Below are 17,131 nucleotides of genomic sequence, written 5' to 3'. Positions count from 1 at the left end.
TAAAGCAGTTGTGTTTGCATGGCTGTGTTTCGGTTTGAAGGGTGGGATATCACGTGAATTTACAGGGTACAGAGGAATAACACCTGAGTCTTCACTAATGGCAACGCATGGGGGTATCATGGGCAAAACAGTATACTCTGTTATGTCCATGGTACTGCTCATGTGTATAGGCGACGGCTACCACTTTCCATCAGGTGGGCCGTCAGCTTCATTGCCCACTCTAAGTTGTATAAAAAAAAAACTTAAAACTATGTTAGTACGTGGTTATACTTCTGCATCTGTCCACTGGACATGTTGCGCATATGGGCAGTCCAGTCTGTTCATAATCATGTCTAGGATGCTGTTGGTAGTCCTTTGCACCCTGCGTATCAGAGCTGTGCTCTATTAGTTAATTAGTTCAGTGCACTGGTAATTTTAAAACACCACCAAAGCTTAACTGCGGTTGCCAACCCGCCTACAGTGGCAACTACTGGCCAAATCCTCCTTTTAATATTAACTAGTTATCTTTAACTTTATAATTCGGGTGGAGGAGGGATTGTTCGGATTGATACCTGCTGCTGATTTTCACCACCGTACAACCCGCCACAAACTAAAGTTTCATCCCAACCATCTGGACGAGTGGCGGTCCTCCACCGTGCGTTTTTCAAGGCACTTTCTTCCGCGCACAACTACTCTTCGGAATCAACTTCCAGCACCTTTAAGAAAGAGCATATACCTTTTTAAAAGGCCGGCAGCACACCTGGAATGCCTTTGGTGTTGTGGGTGATCATAGGCGGCGGTAGTCACTTACCACCAGACGAGCCGCATGCTCATTTGCCCCCTGTGTTTAAAAAAAAAATTGGAATTAGTAGCCTCATTGCTAACAATATACCCCGTTAGGTTCACATTTTCTCGCTTTCCCTGAAAATCATTGTATTCAATTCCAGGGGTATTCATTCTGATGGGCTAACTGACCTGCCTTTTCATCCTCACCTATCATTTTTTACTGGTGGCTCAACAGTGTGTACCGTTAGCGCAGATGGGGTTTACCAATTAATCTTCTCTAAAAAAAAAAAAAAAAATTAAAAACGCTGAAAATAAATCCACGAAGACGTATTTTACATCCGTCAAATGTAATATTTATGTATTAGAAAAGGAGACGTTACTTAATTTTCACAAAGGAGCACTTTCTACTGCCATAATCTTTGTTCAGAGGCGCACACGAGTCGCGGCGCCTTTCTTTCACCAGTCGAGAGACACGCGACGCGGCGAGCGCACGCGCCATGCCTGACGGTTCGGTGACAGCTTGACAGTTGTGCAGTGACAGTTTGACAGTGCAACCATGACAGTGACACGAGCCAGTCTGCTGCTCTTGCTGGCTACTCTCCCGGCGGTACTGTGCCAGGATGAGTCGTTCACGAGCTCCTTGCTTTCCGGTGAGTACATCACTATTTTGAGATAGGTCGGGTATTTGGGTCAAATACGCGGCCGTGAATATCGATCAGTGTATTGTATCTGTGTCAATGAACTAGTGGTGTGATAACAGTATAGTTTATTATACGTTTGGACTGATTCTCGTCGATCGGTGGGCGTCCTAGTATAATGATAATACGTCTACTTCGTGTAGTGATGAAATCATAATACAATTACGCATTTACGGAGAGAAAAGACTGTTAATACTGAAGAATGAATGAGTGAATGAGTATACTTTATTTGCATTATACAATATAGGGAAAAAACAAGACAGTAAATAAATACAACGATACAATTGTATAAGTACAGTGAGGCGGTCTTATTGCTGAGAGCAATCTTTTCAAGACAACCTTAGGGTAATGGACTAATTATTGTACAAGTAGGTATTGTATAATTAAGAAAACAGTATAAAACATTAAGGAAAATAATCATAAGTATTAAATATATATAAATATAATAGTCGAATTAAAAAAAATGATTAACCTATATATAATACATAATCAAAGACATGTTAAATATGTACCTAATATTAGTGCCAGCATGGTCCAATTGCTAGCAATATAACCTTACAGGTCACATCCAAGCGATTCACCCTGGAAACGAACGTGGTCATTTACGAGTATTGTTGATTTTGTCACGATGGGCTTGCTTCATCCTCACCTATCACCTCTCTTTGGTGCTCCGCCAGAGTATACCAATATCGCATAATATTTTGTTTTCGTTAATTAAAAAAATCTACAACTAAAAATCTACAATCTATCTTTGGTTTGGTCATTTGGAGAGGATGGATGAAAGAAGAATTACGAAAGAGATTTATCGAACAAGAATGAATGGAGATGTCGGTAGGGGCCGCCCTAGACGGACGTATGTTGACCAAACAGGCGACATGCTGAAGAAGGGCCAAATTAAAAGTACCCGTAACCGGCGAGCGTGTATGAAGAGATTGATGAATGTGGAAGAAGCGCAAGAGGTTTGTTTGAATCGAAGCATTTGGCGTTCCATTGCTTCTGCCTACCCTAATGGGAGACAGGCGTGACGGATATGTATGTATATATGTGAAAGAATCTACATCTCTCCATATCCACTATGTTGTAAAATTCTGAGATCGAAGAACATGCACCTGTGTAAGAGAACAAAATTAATATGAAATTGTATACCAAGCCGCCTGGCCTGATAGATGGATGGATGGATCGATCGTTTGAAGCAATAACAAATGAACAGATTTGAATGAAATTTGGACCACGAGTAGGTTAGGAGAGGTACCCAAGCAAATGGCAGAAAGGTTCGCTCCCTAAATTGGTAAATCAATTCAACTGAGAATTCGAATCCAAGAATTTGTTTATGCAAAGCAATATGCTAGGTACACCGTTAAAACGATATGGTCGTCGATCGCCTAGTTTTATATATATATATATATAAAGATTTGATTGTTTATTTCTTTGGTAATTGTCTATTGCTGAACATAGGCCTCCCCCATATAAGTGGTTTTGTCAATAGTTGCCACGCTTGACAGATGAGTTGGCAACCTCAGTTAGGCTTTTGGAAACATTTTAAGAGGGACGCTGCTACCCATCCCTCATCCTCCCTTAGTCGCTTCTTACGACACCCACGGGAAAGGAAGGGGTGACCTGTCCTATGCCTGGACCACACTTTTTCAGGGTAATATATTGACCATTGAGTAAGAATATACCGTGACACCCATGATATTTCTCCTATGTTGTCATTTCTGAAAACCTAGGTGTTACGATTCTGTATCTGGATTCATTATTATTACGGTAGAAACACGAGTGGGACATAAGTACCCAGTTTGTATTACTGTTAACTATGCCAGATTTATTAAGTATTACCATTTGTAAAAGAAACAGTTAAATTTTAGTAATAAAAAAAAATATGCGGCCAAAGACAGAGCGGGTCGCAAGTTAACCTGTGGTATGTACAATGAATAGACTATAAACTTCGACTAAAACAATAACAAGTTGAAAGTCATGGCCGGTCATAGACAATGATGTTTCTTTTTAAATCGAGAACAAGGCTTCGTTACTTGTTCTTATTTTAAAATATTTAGGTTAAGAGTGTTTTAATCTATGCGCGTTTTCCTGTTAGCAATCTCAGAATTAAGTTTTTATAGTACGGGGAATTAGTAACAAGTATTGGTAAATATAACTAGTTTTTGTCTGCTACATCGTATGTGTAGATATCAAAAGCAGGAAAACCAATAAAATTAATCATTTGTTTATAACATATCAAGATAAAACATTCCTAGTGTATTGTATGTGTGTATTTTAAGGTGAACTTTCAGGAATACAATTGTGAAAGCTGCATTCAATTTGGTGTAGTAATTCTACGTGATACTGGAACAAATATATAAATAGATACATAAAAATATTGTTTTTGCACCTATTGGTCTCACTAAGACCTCTCATATTAATTTTCTTAAATAACTTCCACGTAGAGACATGGCACGGCATGGCAGTGTTTCGCGGTAAGGTACTGAAGACAATGTAGATGTAATGTTTGATAGTATTGCCTAGTCTTGCTTTATATTTGTACCAGTTACCAGAGGGAGACTTTGTACAAAAGTCGATTGCTTGGGTACCTCTGTCTCATTCGTGTTTCAACCGTGAAGCAGTTGTGTTTACATGGCTGTGTTTCGGTTTGAAGGGTGGGATATGGCGTGAATTTACTGGGTACAGAGAAATAACACCTGAGTCCTCAGGAATGGCAACGCATAGGGGGTATCATGGGCGAAACAGTATACTCTGTTATGTCCATGCTAGTGCTCATGTCTATAGGTGACGGTTACCACTTTCCATCAGGTGGGCCGTTAGCTTGTTTGCCATTCTAAGTCGTATAAAATAAAAAAAACAAAAATAAAGGGATCTCTAACAGTCGTCCTTTGAGAAGCTAAAAAAAAACTATAGAATGTACAAGGGTAAAAACCGTAAAAAACGTAAAAAAAATCTTTTAGCCTTTTTCGTGTGTTTGCGTCACAAACATCAAAACATGTTTACAAACTTTAAGATCTTATCTGTATGTATCGATTTCAGACAAACTAATTTAAGACTATTTTTTGTCTACAACTTTATATATTTGTTGTTGCCAAAATTCGCTGGCGTATCAAGATAAACAAATTTTTTTTCAAGTAAATTTAATTATAATATCATTTTAGAATAGTAATTTTAGTAGTATTTAGTAGTTTTTTATAAAGCTACCGTCCGTAGTAGAAATTCAACTGAAAATAACTGGCAAAATCTCAGTCGACGCTTTTTTAAAATAAACGTTAAATTTATAAGGTAAATAAAACTTACAAGTTTAAACATACATCTACTTTTAAGTTAAACGTTCGGGAATTTAATGCAATAACGTTTGCGCGATGCCGGAATAAACTTGAAAAATTATTGTTTTGACTTCTACTGTCCATATTAAGACCCCTCATATTTTTTTATTTAAATATTTTCTATATATATTTATTATCTAATTACAATTAACCAGAGGGAGACTTTGTACAAAAGTCGATTGCTTGGGTACCTCTGTCCCATTCGTGTTTCTACCGTGAAGCAGTTGCGTTTGCATGTCTGTGTTTCGGTTTGAAGGGTAGGATATGGCGTGAATTTACTGGGTACAGAGGAATAACACCTGAGTCCTCAGGAATGGCAACGCATTGGGGGTATCATGGGCGAAACAGTATACTCTGTTATGTCCACGGTACTGCTCATGTCTATAGGCGACGGTTACCACTTTCCATCAGGTGGGCCGTCAGCTTGTTTGCCATTCTAAGTTGTATAAAAAAAAGACAATTAGATACTGAAGCATTTCACAGTAAAATATCCCTCAGCAAGGAATATACTCAGTAGGGAATTTTTTGACTAAGTTTTATATTGGCCGGATTTGTTTTTAATAAAGGTAGCATTCACTGTATTGTAGTACGCATAGTAGCTTTGTGTGGGTGAAATACTCACACATGCGAGGCCAATTTGATAATAATACATAATAATTCTACATTTTTTGAGTTATGTGTCTGAGGCAAGCACTGCCATATTTTGTATTACTGTATTAGTGAAATAAATAGCTTCATTGTTATTAACTTGTAGTTATTTTTATATAAATAAGCCTTAGTTTTTCTGTTAAAAATAAATAAATAAATTTATTATAATGTATACAGATATTTAAAAGCTGCCATCATTTTTCTTTTCTCTCCTACCCAAGTGTTGCCTGGAAGAGATTGCTTTAGGGATCAGACCGCCTTTTGTACTTCGTAAATGTAGTTAAATATTAATTAATTATTAAATATTGTTATTATCTTTATAAATATTCTTTAACTGGTGCAATAAAAAGAGTATTTAATAAATAAATAAAATTATTAATAAATTACTAAAGCGATTTTCCACCGGTAGGTGTCAATGTTTAATTCAATCCTCATGTGTAGATGTAAATGAATGATCAATAATATGTTTGTTTAATAATAGCAAGCGTATGGTAGGTGGAACCGCCGCGCTATATGGGCTGCTATAACGGTGTCGACTCCGTTAAATGTATGCGAGCTCTCCAAGTAGACCTCGCACGCAGCGCCCGCGCACAGCACAACACACACACGCACACACACACACACAACCACACGCACACATACACACATATACACATACACACACGGCGAGCTGCTTATTTTGTTTAATTGTACCTTTTTTTATGCAACTTAGAATGACAAACAAGCGTTGTGCACCTGATAGAAAGTGGTAACCGTCGCCTATAGACATGAGCAGTGCCATGGACATAACAGAGTACACTGTTTCACCCATGATACCCTCCATACGTTGCAATTCTTGAGTACTCAGTTTTTTTTTGATGGGTGAAAATGGTATGGTAACTCCGCCTGCGCTGACGGGATACGCTGGCGGAGCACCAGTGAAGGGTGATAGATGAGAATGAAAACAGGCCAGTTAGCCCATCATGATGAATTCATCGGGAATTAACCATGATAGTTTCCAGGGGGAACCGCGAGGAGGTCGACCTGGTCGGGTATATTGCTAGCAATGGGATTCTCAGTCTCCATTACTAACAATCCCTTTCCTCCCTGACTACTCAGTTTGTTATTCTTCTATACCCTGTAAATTATTTATGATATTACTGAAACGGTTGCTTGAGGGTATACATTCATTACGCAATTAAAGTGGTCGTCCAGTGGTCGAAATTCAACCATAACAGATATTGTAATAAATGTATTAATTATGATTATGTTTGACGTTCAATAAAACTATAGACAAATAATAATAAAAATAAACAATATTAATCTATTCTCAATTCGACCGCAGACTTTAATAATAAACAAAAGAGTATATATGCGTGTTTGTGACAGATACGTGGTAGTGTATTTAATATATATATTTTTTTATTTATTTAATGTTTTTTAATGGATAATTAAACAAAAAATGGCATTTTGCACTCTTCCTGTATATAAATTATAAGTGTGCGAAATTGTATACTACGCCGTCCGTGCAATTGTCGTAAAAAGAGGTACAAAGTTTTTGCTTCACATATTAATAAATATATTCTTTATTGCACTTGTAAATTACATTGTTAATGCTTAATTATAAATATTGTGAGCAATATAACTTTCCTACAATTTAACTAATATAAATTATACTAGAAAATATGATAATTATTACGTGTTAGTTAATAAACGACTTGCTGATTAAGTCTGCGAGGATATGCGTATAGCTCATAACTGTACCGCGTGTTATATTGAATTATTAAAAAAAAATGGCCGTGTGCTCCCGACATCGGTATGATTACCAATAGACTTACTTCTCATGATTAAAAAGGGTCTAATTTATAAAACTTAGTTACGTATAAACTCTTAATTTGTAACTGTAGCCCACTCATACGTAAGCGATATATCTTCTTTGGAAAATACACTATATCCTGAGGTGATAAAAAACATCGTTGTAAAAAACTTATATTAACTTATAATAAGTTGCACAAAAAAAAAATAATATTTTTTTTTTTATTTGATTTTTTAAATATACGGGGCAAAGAAAGATACCGACTTTAGCATTTCACCAGAGGAATACTTTGTACAAAAGTCGATTGCTTGAGTACCTCTGTCCTATTCGTGTTTCAACCGTGAATCAGTTGTGTTTGCATGGCTGTGTTTCGGTTTGAAGGGTGGGATATGGCGTGAATTTACTGGGTACAGAGGAATAACACCTGAATCCTCAGGAATGGCAACGCATGAGGGGTATCATGGGCGAAACAGTATACTCTGTTATGTCCATGGTACTGCTCATGTCTATAGGCGACGGTTACCACTTTCCATCAGGTGGGCCGTCAGCTTGTTTGCCATTCTAAGTTGTATAAAAAAAAAGCATTTTCCTTGTGTACAGAGTCTTGTAGATAGTCTAACTGAGATAAACAATTATATTCCACCGATTTCCACAAAAAAGGTAAGTTTTTTTTATACCGCTGAGGTGGCAAACAAGCATACGGCCCACCTGATGGTAAGTGGTTACCGTAGCCTATGAACACCTGCAATACCAGAGGTATTAATCGCGCGTTGCCGACCCTGAAGAAACCTCATTATCCCCCTTTTGAAGAAACTCATGCTGTAGTCTCTTGGGAAAACCTCGGCAGTAAGTTTTCAATTCGTTTGTATTTTTTTTTTATGTTTATAATAAACCGATTTGGTAATTTTTTTTTTTTATTTAAACTATTGTATTAATTTCTTTCTCCTATAAACCATAAATCTATCCAAAGTTACAAATCTATGATTTGGGTTAAATTTAAATGAATGAGATGAATGGCAGTACAGCGTGTTGATGTCTTTTAAAACTGTTTTCTTTCGTGCCGACCGCCTCCATGTCTATTCAACCGGCTTCAAAAAGAAGCAGGTTTTTAATTCAGGTGCATTTTTTCTATTTTCTATGTTTGTTACCTTATAACTCCGTTAGTTGTGAACCAGTTGTTTTTTTATGTTTGTTAATAAACAACATACTTGATTACTAATTGTATACTACATTAGATACTAAAAAATACTTTACCGATTTAAAAAATGCCTTTTTTATCTAAAAACATATTAGGTACACATTGGTCTAATAGAGATTTTATCAAAATCGATTCAGTTGTTTAGTTTTTAGATAGAACTAATTAGTTTTGTCACAATTGAAGTCGTTTTTTTTTGTGGGCAACAATCTTTAATTATGTTTCGCCATATCTCTGAAACACCATATTCTTTTCAAAGTTTTCTTCGCAATGACTTTACTGAATATCTAATGTTAAATGTGAATGTTTGGATGTTTAAACAAACACGTTTAAAGGGCTGAACGGTTTTTTAATGAAATTTGGTAAACGAACAGGATATGACCTTTTTTTTTTTACGTGGGGAAATCCTCATGGAGACCCACACACCCCGGGGGAGGCATGTGGATACTGCCGGACTCTTACCGACTAAAACCACCACGTGTTCCTCGGCTACGATGACCTAACTCAACATATAGGATGTGTATATACTGATTCATGTGGGCAAACCCGCAGCAAAAAGCTTGTAGGCTGTAATGAAAATTAAGATTGTGTTCCAACCGACAAGAATAAAAAGAAAATGACCCCCATCAAATGGGAAAACCAGTTATTTTAAATTTAAAACTTAAACTGAATTAATATTGAAATAATTTCTATGGGGCCAATTTGTAAAATGTAAAACATACTTATATCTTTGCAGATAAAAAAAGTAATATTCCAAATCGGTTTACAACTGACAGAGTTATGAGGTGACAAACAAATAAAAAAATACAACCGAATTGTGTACCTTCTTTTTTCGAGTCGGTTGAAAAAATTCAAGGAACATAAATTATCGAGATCATAAAACTGCAAGTTCACCACTGTCGCTGGCGTCGGCGAGTCTGCAGGACTTTCTCCTCCCGCCCCTCCCCCCGCCCCACCCCCGCCCCGGCCGCGCCGCGCGACGGACCACCGGAGGCGCGGTGCGCGCGCGCAGATTACGCGAATGCGTTGAATAATCTCTGATAAGCTGTGCGGTCATTTTATTGGCATTAATCCCTCGGTTACAACTTCGTGGCAACAAACTTTGTGCGCGGCTCTCCTCGAAACTTAATAATCCTTACTAATATTATAAATGTGAGTTTATTTGTTACTTTATAGCGCCTTAATGATCCTCTATTAGATGGAGCGACGACCTCAAATGCATTGCAGGCAGTCAGTGGATGCAGGTGGCTCTGGACCGTTCCTTATGGCAGTCTATGAGGGAGGCCTATGTTCAGCAGTGGACGGATAATGGCTGAAATAATGATGATGATGAGCGCCTTAATGACTTAACTAATCACTATGAAACTTGGTATTTTATCTACTACTACATGGGATGGTGAAACATATAATATGTATGGTATTTTTTATCATCTTATCAGGCTTTAACTGTCCACTGCTGAACCAGAGGGAGACTTTGTACAAAAGTCGTTTGCTTGGGCACCTCTGTCCCATTCGTGTTTCTACCGTGAAGCAGCTGTGTTTGCATGGCTGTGTTTCGGTTCGAAGGGTGGGATATGGCGTGAATTTACTGGGTACAGAGGTACACCTGAGTCATCAGGATTGGCAACGCATGGGGGGTATCATGGGCGAAACAGTATACTCTGTTATGTCCATGGTACTGCTCATGTCTATAGGCGACGATTACCACTTTCCATCAGGTGGACCGTCAGCTAGTATGTCATTCTAAGTCGTATAAAAAAAAATTGAATGAATCATTTGGTTTTTCAATGAATAAAAATTCCTTGATGGCCGGACACAAACGACCATATATTTAGTAAGTCACAAATGACTCACAGACGGTCTGGGAAATAGAAAGTCTGTCACTGGACATGAATTAATTAACTGGCAAACATTTGAGTGGAGCGTGTGTCAGTATTCAGGGCTGTCATAGAGCATGGCGACAGTGCTGGCTGACTAGTGAAAATACGCATTATAAATATATAGTATATAACATATACGCACAAGAATATTTTGTATTTTTTTTTTTTATTTTGTTTTATCTGTAATTGATTTTCTTTTACCTTTCACAATTATAAATCTATGCATTCAAGTTCCTACAAAATTTAACAATAATAAAAACTAGTAAGCGGTTAGGAGTTGAACGTATAGATCAAAGTTATATATAGCAATATTCAGGGTTAGCAATATTGTAGATACAAAATCTGTATACTGCAGATATAATATTTATATATTGATCGAATAACGGACATTATAAATAATAAATATTTATTTCTTTACAATAAATTGGTAGGTCGTTACACCCATCGGGATGGTTTTTTTCTTCAATAAGTAAACTTAATCACTTGTGACGGAATAATCCACTCCTCCTTACGTTTGTCACGAAACCAATAAAGGATATATATATATATATTAATGGGTGATAATGGAATGGTAACCCTACCCGTGCCAATGATATACACCGGCGGGGCACCAGTGAAGGATGAGGTGAGTATGAAGCAGGTCATTTAGCCCATCGTGACGAATTCAACAAGAATTGTTCACGATGGTTTCCAAGGGGAACCACGTGAAGGTCGACCGAATAGGGCATATTGCTAGCAATGGGGCTGTCAAACTCCATTACTAACAATCCCTTTCCCCCCAAAAAGATATATTAAATATCAGTTACCCAATATATAGAACCAAAATAAAGGGCCACTAATAAAATTAATATCGCATTTAGATGACTCATTAAGACTAAGGGAACTTAACAGTCGAGGGATGGTCAACATTGTTCGTCTTAAAAAAAATCTCCAAAGCCTAACTGCGGTTGCCAACGCGCTGTCAAGCGTGGCAACTACTGACAAATAGGGGGAGTCCTATGTTCAGCAGAGGAGAGTTAATGGTTAATATGACGATAGATAGATAGACTCACAGGCGGTATCGAACCCTTAAATCTTAGGAGAGATTTTGCCTCACTCTGCGTGTTCTACCGCCTGTACAATGGACTGTGCTCAGAAGAATTGTTAAATATGATGCCCACAGCCACTTTCTACCATCGTACGGCTCGCCATCGACAGCGAGTTCATCCTCATGTCCTACAGCCTCAATGGTCGCGTAATGCGCGGTTTCAGAGATGTTTCCTCCCACGAACACTCAGGTTGTGGAATGAGCTCTCCGCCGAGGTTTTCCCAAGAGACTACAGCATGGGGTTCTTCAAAGGGGGGGTGAAGAGGTTTCTTCAGGGTCGGCAACGCACTCGTAATACCTCTGGTATTGCAGGTGTTCATAGGCTACGGTAACCACTTACCATCAGGGAGGCCGTTTGCTTGTTTGCCACCTCAGTGGTATAAACAAAAAATCATTGGTATAGACGATATTAAAATGGGTGGTGACCTTCATTTCGCTATCAATGTTTAGAATAGTCTTTACCAGAATTAAAGCGATAATTTGAGTATATAAAACATACACCCAAAAAAGTACTAGCTCATTGCAACAGAGTAAAAGTACTCAGTATATAATTGCCATATTTTCATGATTGCCGAGTGCTGCAAACAAGCAGCTGAATAAATAACAAGTGAAATGTCATTGCATGCGCGTGCGCACCACACGCGTCTACGCTGTGTTCGACTGCTTAGGGTTGCTATTTACTATTGATTTGCTGTCAAATAAATAATGGACCACCTCTTCCTTTCCCGTGGGCGTCGTAAGAGGAGACTATGCGAATTTACTAGTCGAGGGATGGACAGCAACGTCCCTCTTAAAACATCACCAAAGTCTAACTGCGGTTGCGAACCCGCCTGCCGAACGTAACAGCGTAATGGAATGGTAACGCATGGGGGGTATCATGGGCGAAACAGTATACTCTGTTATGTCCACGGTACTGCTCATGTCTATAGGCGACGGTTACCACTTTCCATCAGGTGAGCCGCCAACCTGTTTGCCATTCTAAGTTGTATAAAAAACATCAAGGTTTTTTTATGGGTGAAAATGGAATGGTAACCCCGCCTGCGCTATCGGTATACATTGGTGGGACATCAGTGAAGACGAAGAGGCAGGTCAGTTAGCCCATCGCGATGAATACACTTAGATTTTAGCACGATGGTTTTCAGGGGGACCACATGGAGGTCGATCTGACTGTTAAGTTCTAAAACAGCCTAGAATAGAATAGAATACTTTATTTGCTTTGAACAATTAATGACTAATTTCTTATAGAATACATAAACAGTTCCACATTAAGTTAATATTAAGCCTAAATACTTAAAAAATACCATCGCTGTGTGTGCCTTGATCCTAGAATGGGCCACCCCTTCCTTTTTCTTTTTCGTAAGAGGCGACTAAGAACGGCGAGGGATGGGCAGCAACGTCTCTCTTAAAACAACTCTAAAAGCCTAATTGGTTTTTTTTTATATTATTTTAAGGGCTTTTAGCTTCTTCAGGTATATCAGTCCTGTTGTCCCCTGAACTGATTTCTCAAACAAAACTTTATCTACCTTCCCTAGACGCGGAAAGAGAAGAATTAATGGGCATCAATAATTTACAGAGATGTTCAAAAATTTCTGGTTTAAGTTCAGCTAACATAGATTGAATAATAACTGAAGTAATAACTGGGGTTGTTAACCCGTCTGCCAAGCGTAACAACTACTGACAAAACCCCCCTTTGGGGGAGGCATATGTCCAGCAGTGGACAGTTAACGACTGAAACAATAACATAAGAAAAGAATAATAAAAAAATCCTTTTACTTGCGATATGTTATGACATTTTCCTAGCTCATTGGTAACATAGTTGTAATATGCTTGGGTAACTGACCTCTCTCGTACAACTAACGTGTTACACGTCAATTAATTGAACTAACGTAATAATTAACTGTTGATTTGTGTTTCTTATTAAACTGGAAGACTTCTCTCGGTGCGGTTAACAGTTACGTAGTGTTGTTTATTATGATTGAAAGAGGGGCTTTTTTTTTTTAAGCAGAAAAGCTTATGACATTTCGACCATTCCATTATTTTTTGTGCTTAACCTCCACATATTCTCAAGTAGTCTCAATATACAAGTAGGTATGATAATATAATTTTAGCATAGAATAGGAACGGGCCATTTTAATCTACTACAAAAATCATTGCGCGCACTTCGTATTTTGCTTTGGAATTTTTCAAATACTTTTTTACCATCAAAATAGAAATTTTCAGTGACAGCTTTATATGAATTTACACAGTTAACATATTGCTTTTTAAATAATTAATTAGTTGGAAACATTTAAAATTGTTGAATTTTTTTTTTTATATATTAACAGATTATCGTAACATTGCCACACATACATAAGCTAAAGTTATGAATCTACATAATCGAATAGAATAGAATAGAATAGAAAATCATTTATTCAAATAAACTTACATTGAAGCACTTTTGAATAGTCATTACATTTTTTTTAATCTACCGCTCGTTCGGAAAGCTGTCTCATCACAAGAAGAACGAGCAAGAAACTTGCGTGTTGCTCTTTTAAATAATTTTATTATAACTTATCCGTAAAACTGTCAGGTTTTAAAGGCTCATAATATAGATTAAAAATAGTATGTATGATGTTTCTACGACTCATAATAATTGTGTTCTGAGGAACTGTTCAAAATGATACCTACAGCTACCTTTTGTCATCGCACCGCTCGCCATCGACAAGGAAATTTTTTGGTTTTTTTTATGGGTGTAAATGGTAACCCGCCTGCGCTAACGGGATACGCTGACGGAGCACCAGTGAAGAGCGATAGATGAGAATGAAAACAGGCCAGTTAGCCCATCATGATGAATTCATCAGGAATTAACCATGATAGTTTCCAGGGAGAACCGCGGAGAGGTCGACCTGGATGGGTATATTGCTAGCAATGGGATTCTCAGTCTCCGTTACTAACAATCCCTTTTCCCCCCTGAAACATCGACAAGGAATTCTTTCTCACACGCTTGAACCTACTCGTAAATGGTCGCATACAGTGCGGTTTCAAAGAAATTTTCTCCTGCGAACACTCAAGCTTTGGAATGAGCCCCTAGGTCGAGATTTTCCCTAGATATTACAGTATGTGTTTCTTCAAAATGGGTCTATTAATGTTTCTTCAGAGTCTTTTTTTTTTTAATGGGTGATAATGGAATGGTAACCCCACCCGCGCTATCGGTATACACCGGCGTGGTACCAGTGAAGGATGATAGGTGAGGATGAAGCAGGTCAGTTAGCCCACCGTGACGAATTCAACAAGAATTGTTCACGATGGTTTCCAGCGGGAACCACGTGGAGGTCGACCTATTAGGGCATATTGCTGGCAATGGGGCTGTCAAACTCCATTGACAACAATCCCTTTCCCCCCGTTTCTTCAGGGTCAGCAACGTGCACATGACTTCCTTAGTGTTGTTGGCGTTTATAGACTATATTGACCGTCTAGCATCAGACGGGCTGTATGCTTGTTTACCATATTTGTGGTAGGTATAAAAAAAAATCCTAGGCCCCATATAAAGTGTGAAGTAACACTCGCGACGCCGACAGAGGATTATCATCGGCGCAGTGACATATCAAGCGAAATGTTAAATGTAATAAATGGACGGACAGACGGGCGAATAAATAAATGTTCACGTCAGGTTGCGTCGACGGTTATGGCGACTTTCGCGCGGTCAACGACCGGGGAAAGCACGCTGATCGATTGGATTGGCCTTTTGATGATTATTTAGATGATAACCAACCTGAACCTACGCCTTCACACAAGCTCTGAGTAATCCTTACTATTAATAACAATGTGAAAGTGAATTTGTTTATTTATTAAAAAAATTTAACATAATTAAATAAATAAACAAATTTGTGTGCTGTAAGTAATGCAAATAAATTATATATATAAACTATCTATATATTTAGTTATTTATCAATACATATTAACAGTATATATATAAAATATTATATAAAAGAAAATTATATAAAATTAGATTTAATACAAGTAAGTATATAAAATTCGAGCACAATATTTAGTATTTAACTTCTTTTTTTTTATACAACTTAGAATGGCAAACAAGCTGACGGCCCACCTGATGGAAAAAATCCTTTCAAATAAGAAAGAATTTTCTAAATCAGTTTAGAACTGACAGAGTTATAAGGAAACAAACATTAAAAAAATACAACCGAATTGAGGATCTCTTTTTTGAAGTCGGTTGAAAAATGAGTGAGTAAGGGAGACGCGACGATTTGGTATCATTTTCGTCATTAGAACACGCGAGCGAAGCCGCGAGTCCAAATAGTTGTCAAGAATAATATTAGAGTACAAAGCCACAGTAAGATTTCTGATACAGTGAAATCTGCACGAATTCGACATTTCTGTAACCTCGCCATGTTGATATATTACCAGAGGGAGACAGTGAAATTGCCTATAGAATTCCAGTTGGACGTACTAAACTTTGACGCGTAGTCTTGGCATAGAATTGGCCACCCTTTCTTGTCCCGTGGGTGTCGTAAGAGGCGCCTAATAGGAATTATTGGTCGAGAGATCAACGTCCCTCTTAAAACATCGCCAAAGCTTAACTGCGGTTGCCTACCCGTCTGCCAAGCGTGACAGCTATCAGCAAAACTCCTCAAAAGGAGGAAGTTTATGTTCAGCAGCCCACAGTTGACGACTGGCATGATGATAATGTACTGGAATTACGAGGTACCCTGACTCAGAGTTTAGAGAAAAAAACATGAGAATTTTTTTTTATACAACTTAGAATAGCAAACAAGCTGACGGTCCATCTGATGGAAAGTGGTAACCGTCGCCTATAGACATGAGCAGTAGCATGGACACAACAGAGTGTACTGTTTCGCTCATGATACCCCCAATGCGTTGCCATTCCTGAGGACTAAGGTGTTATTCCTCTGTACCCAGTAAATTCACGCCATATCCCACCCTTCAAATCGAAACACAGCCATGCAAACATAACTATTTCACGGTAGAAACATATTTAAAGTATTGCAGAAAATAACAGCCATTTAAAATGTGACACGGCTCTGAAAACCGTTTGTTAAAAGAATACTCAAAACTGGTTCAGTGTTTTCGAAGATGTCGCGTAACATACATTTTTTATGCAACTTAGAATGACAAACAAGCCGACGGCCCACCTGATGGAAAGTGGTAACTGTCGCCTATAAACATGAACAGTAATATGGACATAACAGAATATACTGTGACATCCATGGGGTAACTTAGAGACGTGTTGCGCCTCCGTACTCTGTAACACTGCCATATCCAATCCTTCAAACCGATACACATGCGTATTGAGACTACAAGTTCAAAAGCTCTTTTATAAATCGTTTATAAAAAAAAATACTGTACCAACTACAATGATTATTTTGTTATTACAATTTTTATGTTATGTTTATTAAATATTCATTATTTATTTTTCATTAACATTAGCTATCCTAAAAATGAAGTACCGCGTACATGATTCAATTTTTACTTTTTTATGCACCATAGAATGGCAAACAAGCTGACGGCCCACCTGATGGAAAGTGGTAACCGTCGCCTATAGTACATGAGCAGTACCATGGACATAACAGAGTATACTGTTTCGCCCATGACACCCCCCATGCGTTGCCATTCCTGAGGACTCAGGTGTTATTCCTCTGTACCCTGTAAATTCTGTAAATTAATTCGTATGTTTACATTTTAATTAAATTCTATTGAAATAGATAGATACTCTTTATTG

At 37.8% G+C, this 17,131-nt stretch overlaps 1 protein-coding gene across 1 annotated transcript in view; it reads left to right on the top strand.

The window, feature by feature from the left end:
* Positions 1–1,200: 1,200 nt before the first annotated feature.
* The window catches only part of LOC113512698 (protein masquerade), a 42,584-nt gene continuing 26,653 nt past the window's right edge, over positions 1,201–17,131 (top strand). Inside the window, exon 1 of the mRNA XM_052894966.1 lies at positions 1,201–1,415. Coding sequence (XP_052750926.1) covers positions 1,322–1,415 — 94 coding nt within the window. The 5' untranslated portion in view covers positions 1,201–1,321. The remainder of the gene's footprint in view (positions 1,416–17,131) is intronic.

Source organism: Galleria mellonella, unplaced genomic scaffold, assembly GCF_026898425.1.
Source record: "Galleria mellonella isolate WM207_F2 unplaced genomic scaffold, CSIRO_AGI_GalMel_v1 utg257, whole genome shotgun sequence".
NCBI lineage: Eukaryota > Metazoa > Arthropoda > Insecta > Lepidoptera > Pyralidae > Galleria > Galleria mellonella.
The sequence above is the reverse complement of the archived record's forward strand: the minus strand, read 5'-3'. Positions and strand labels throughout refer to the sequence as shown.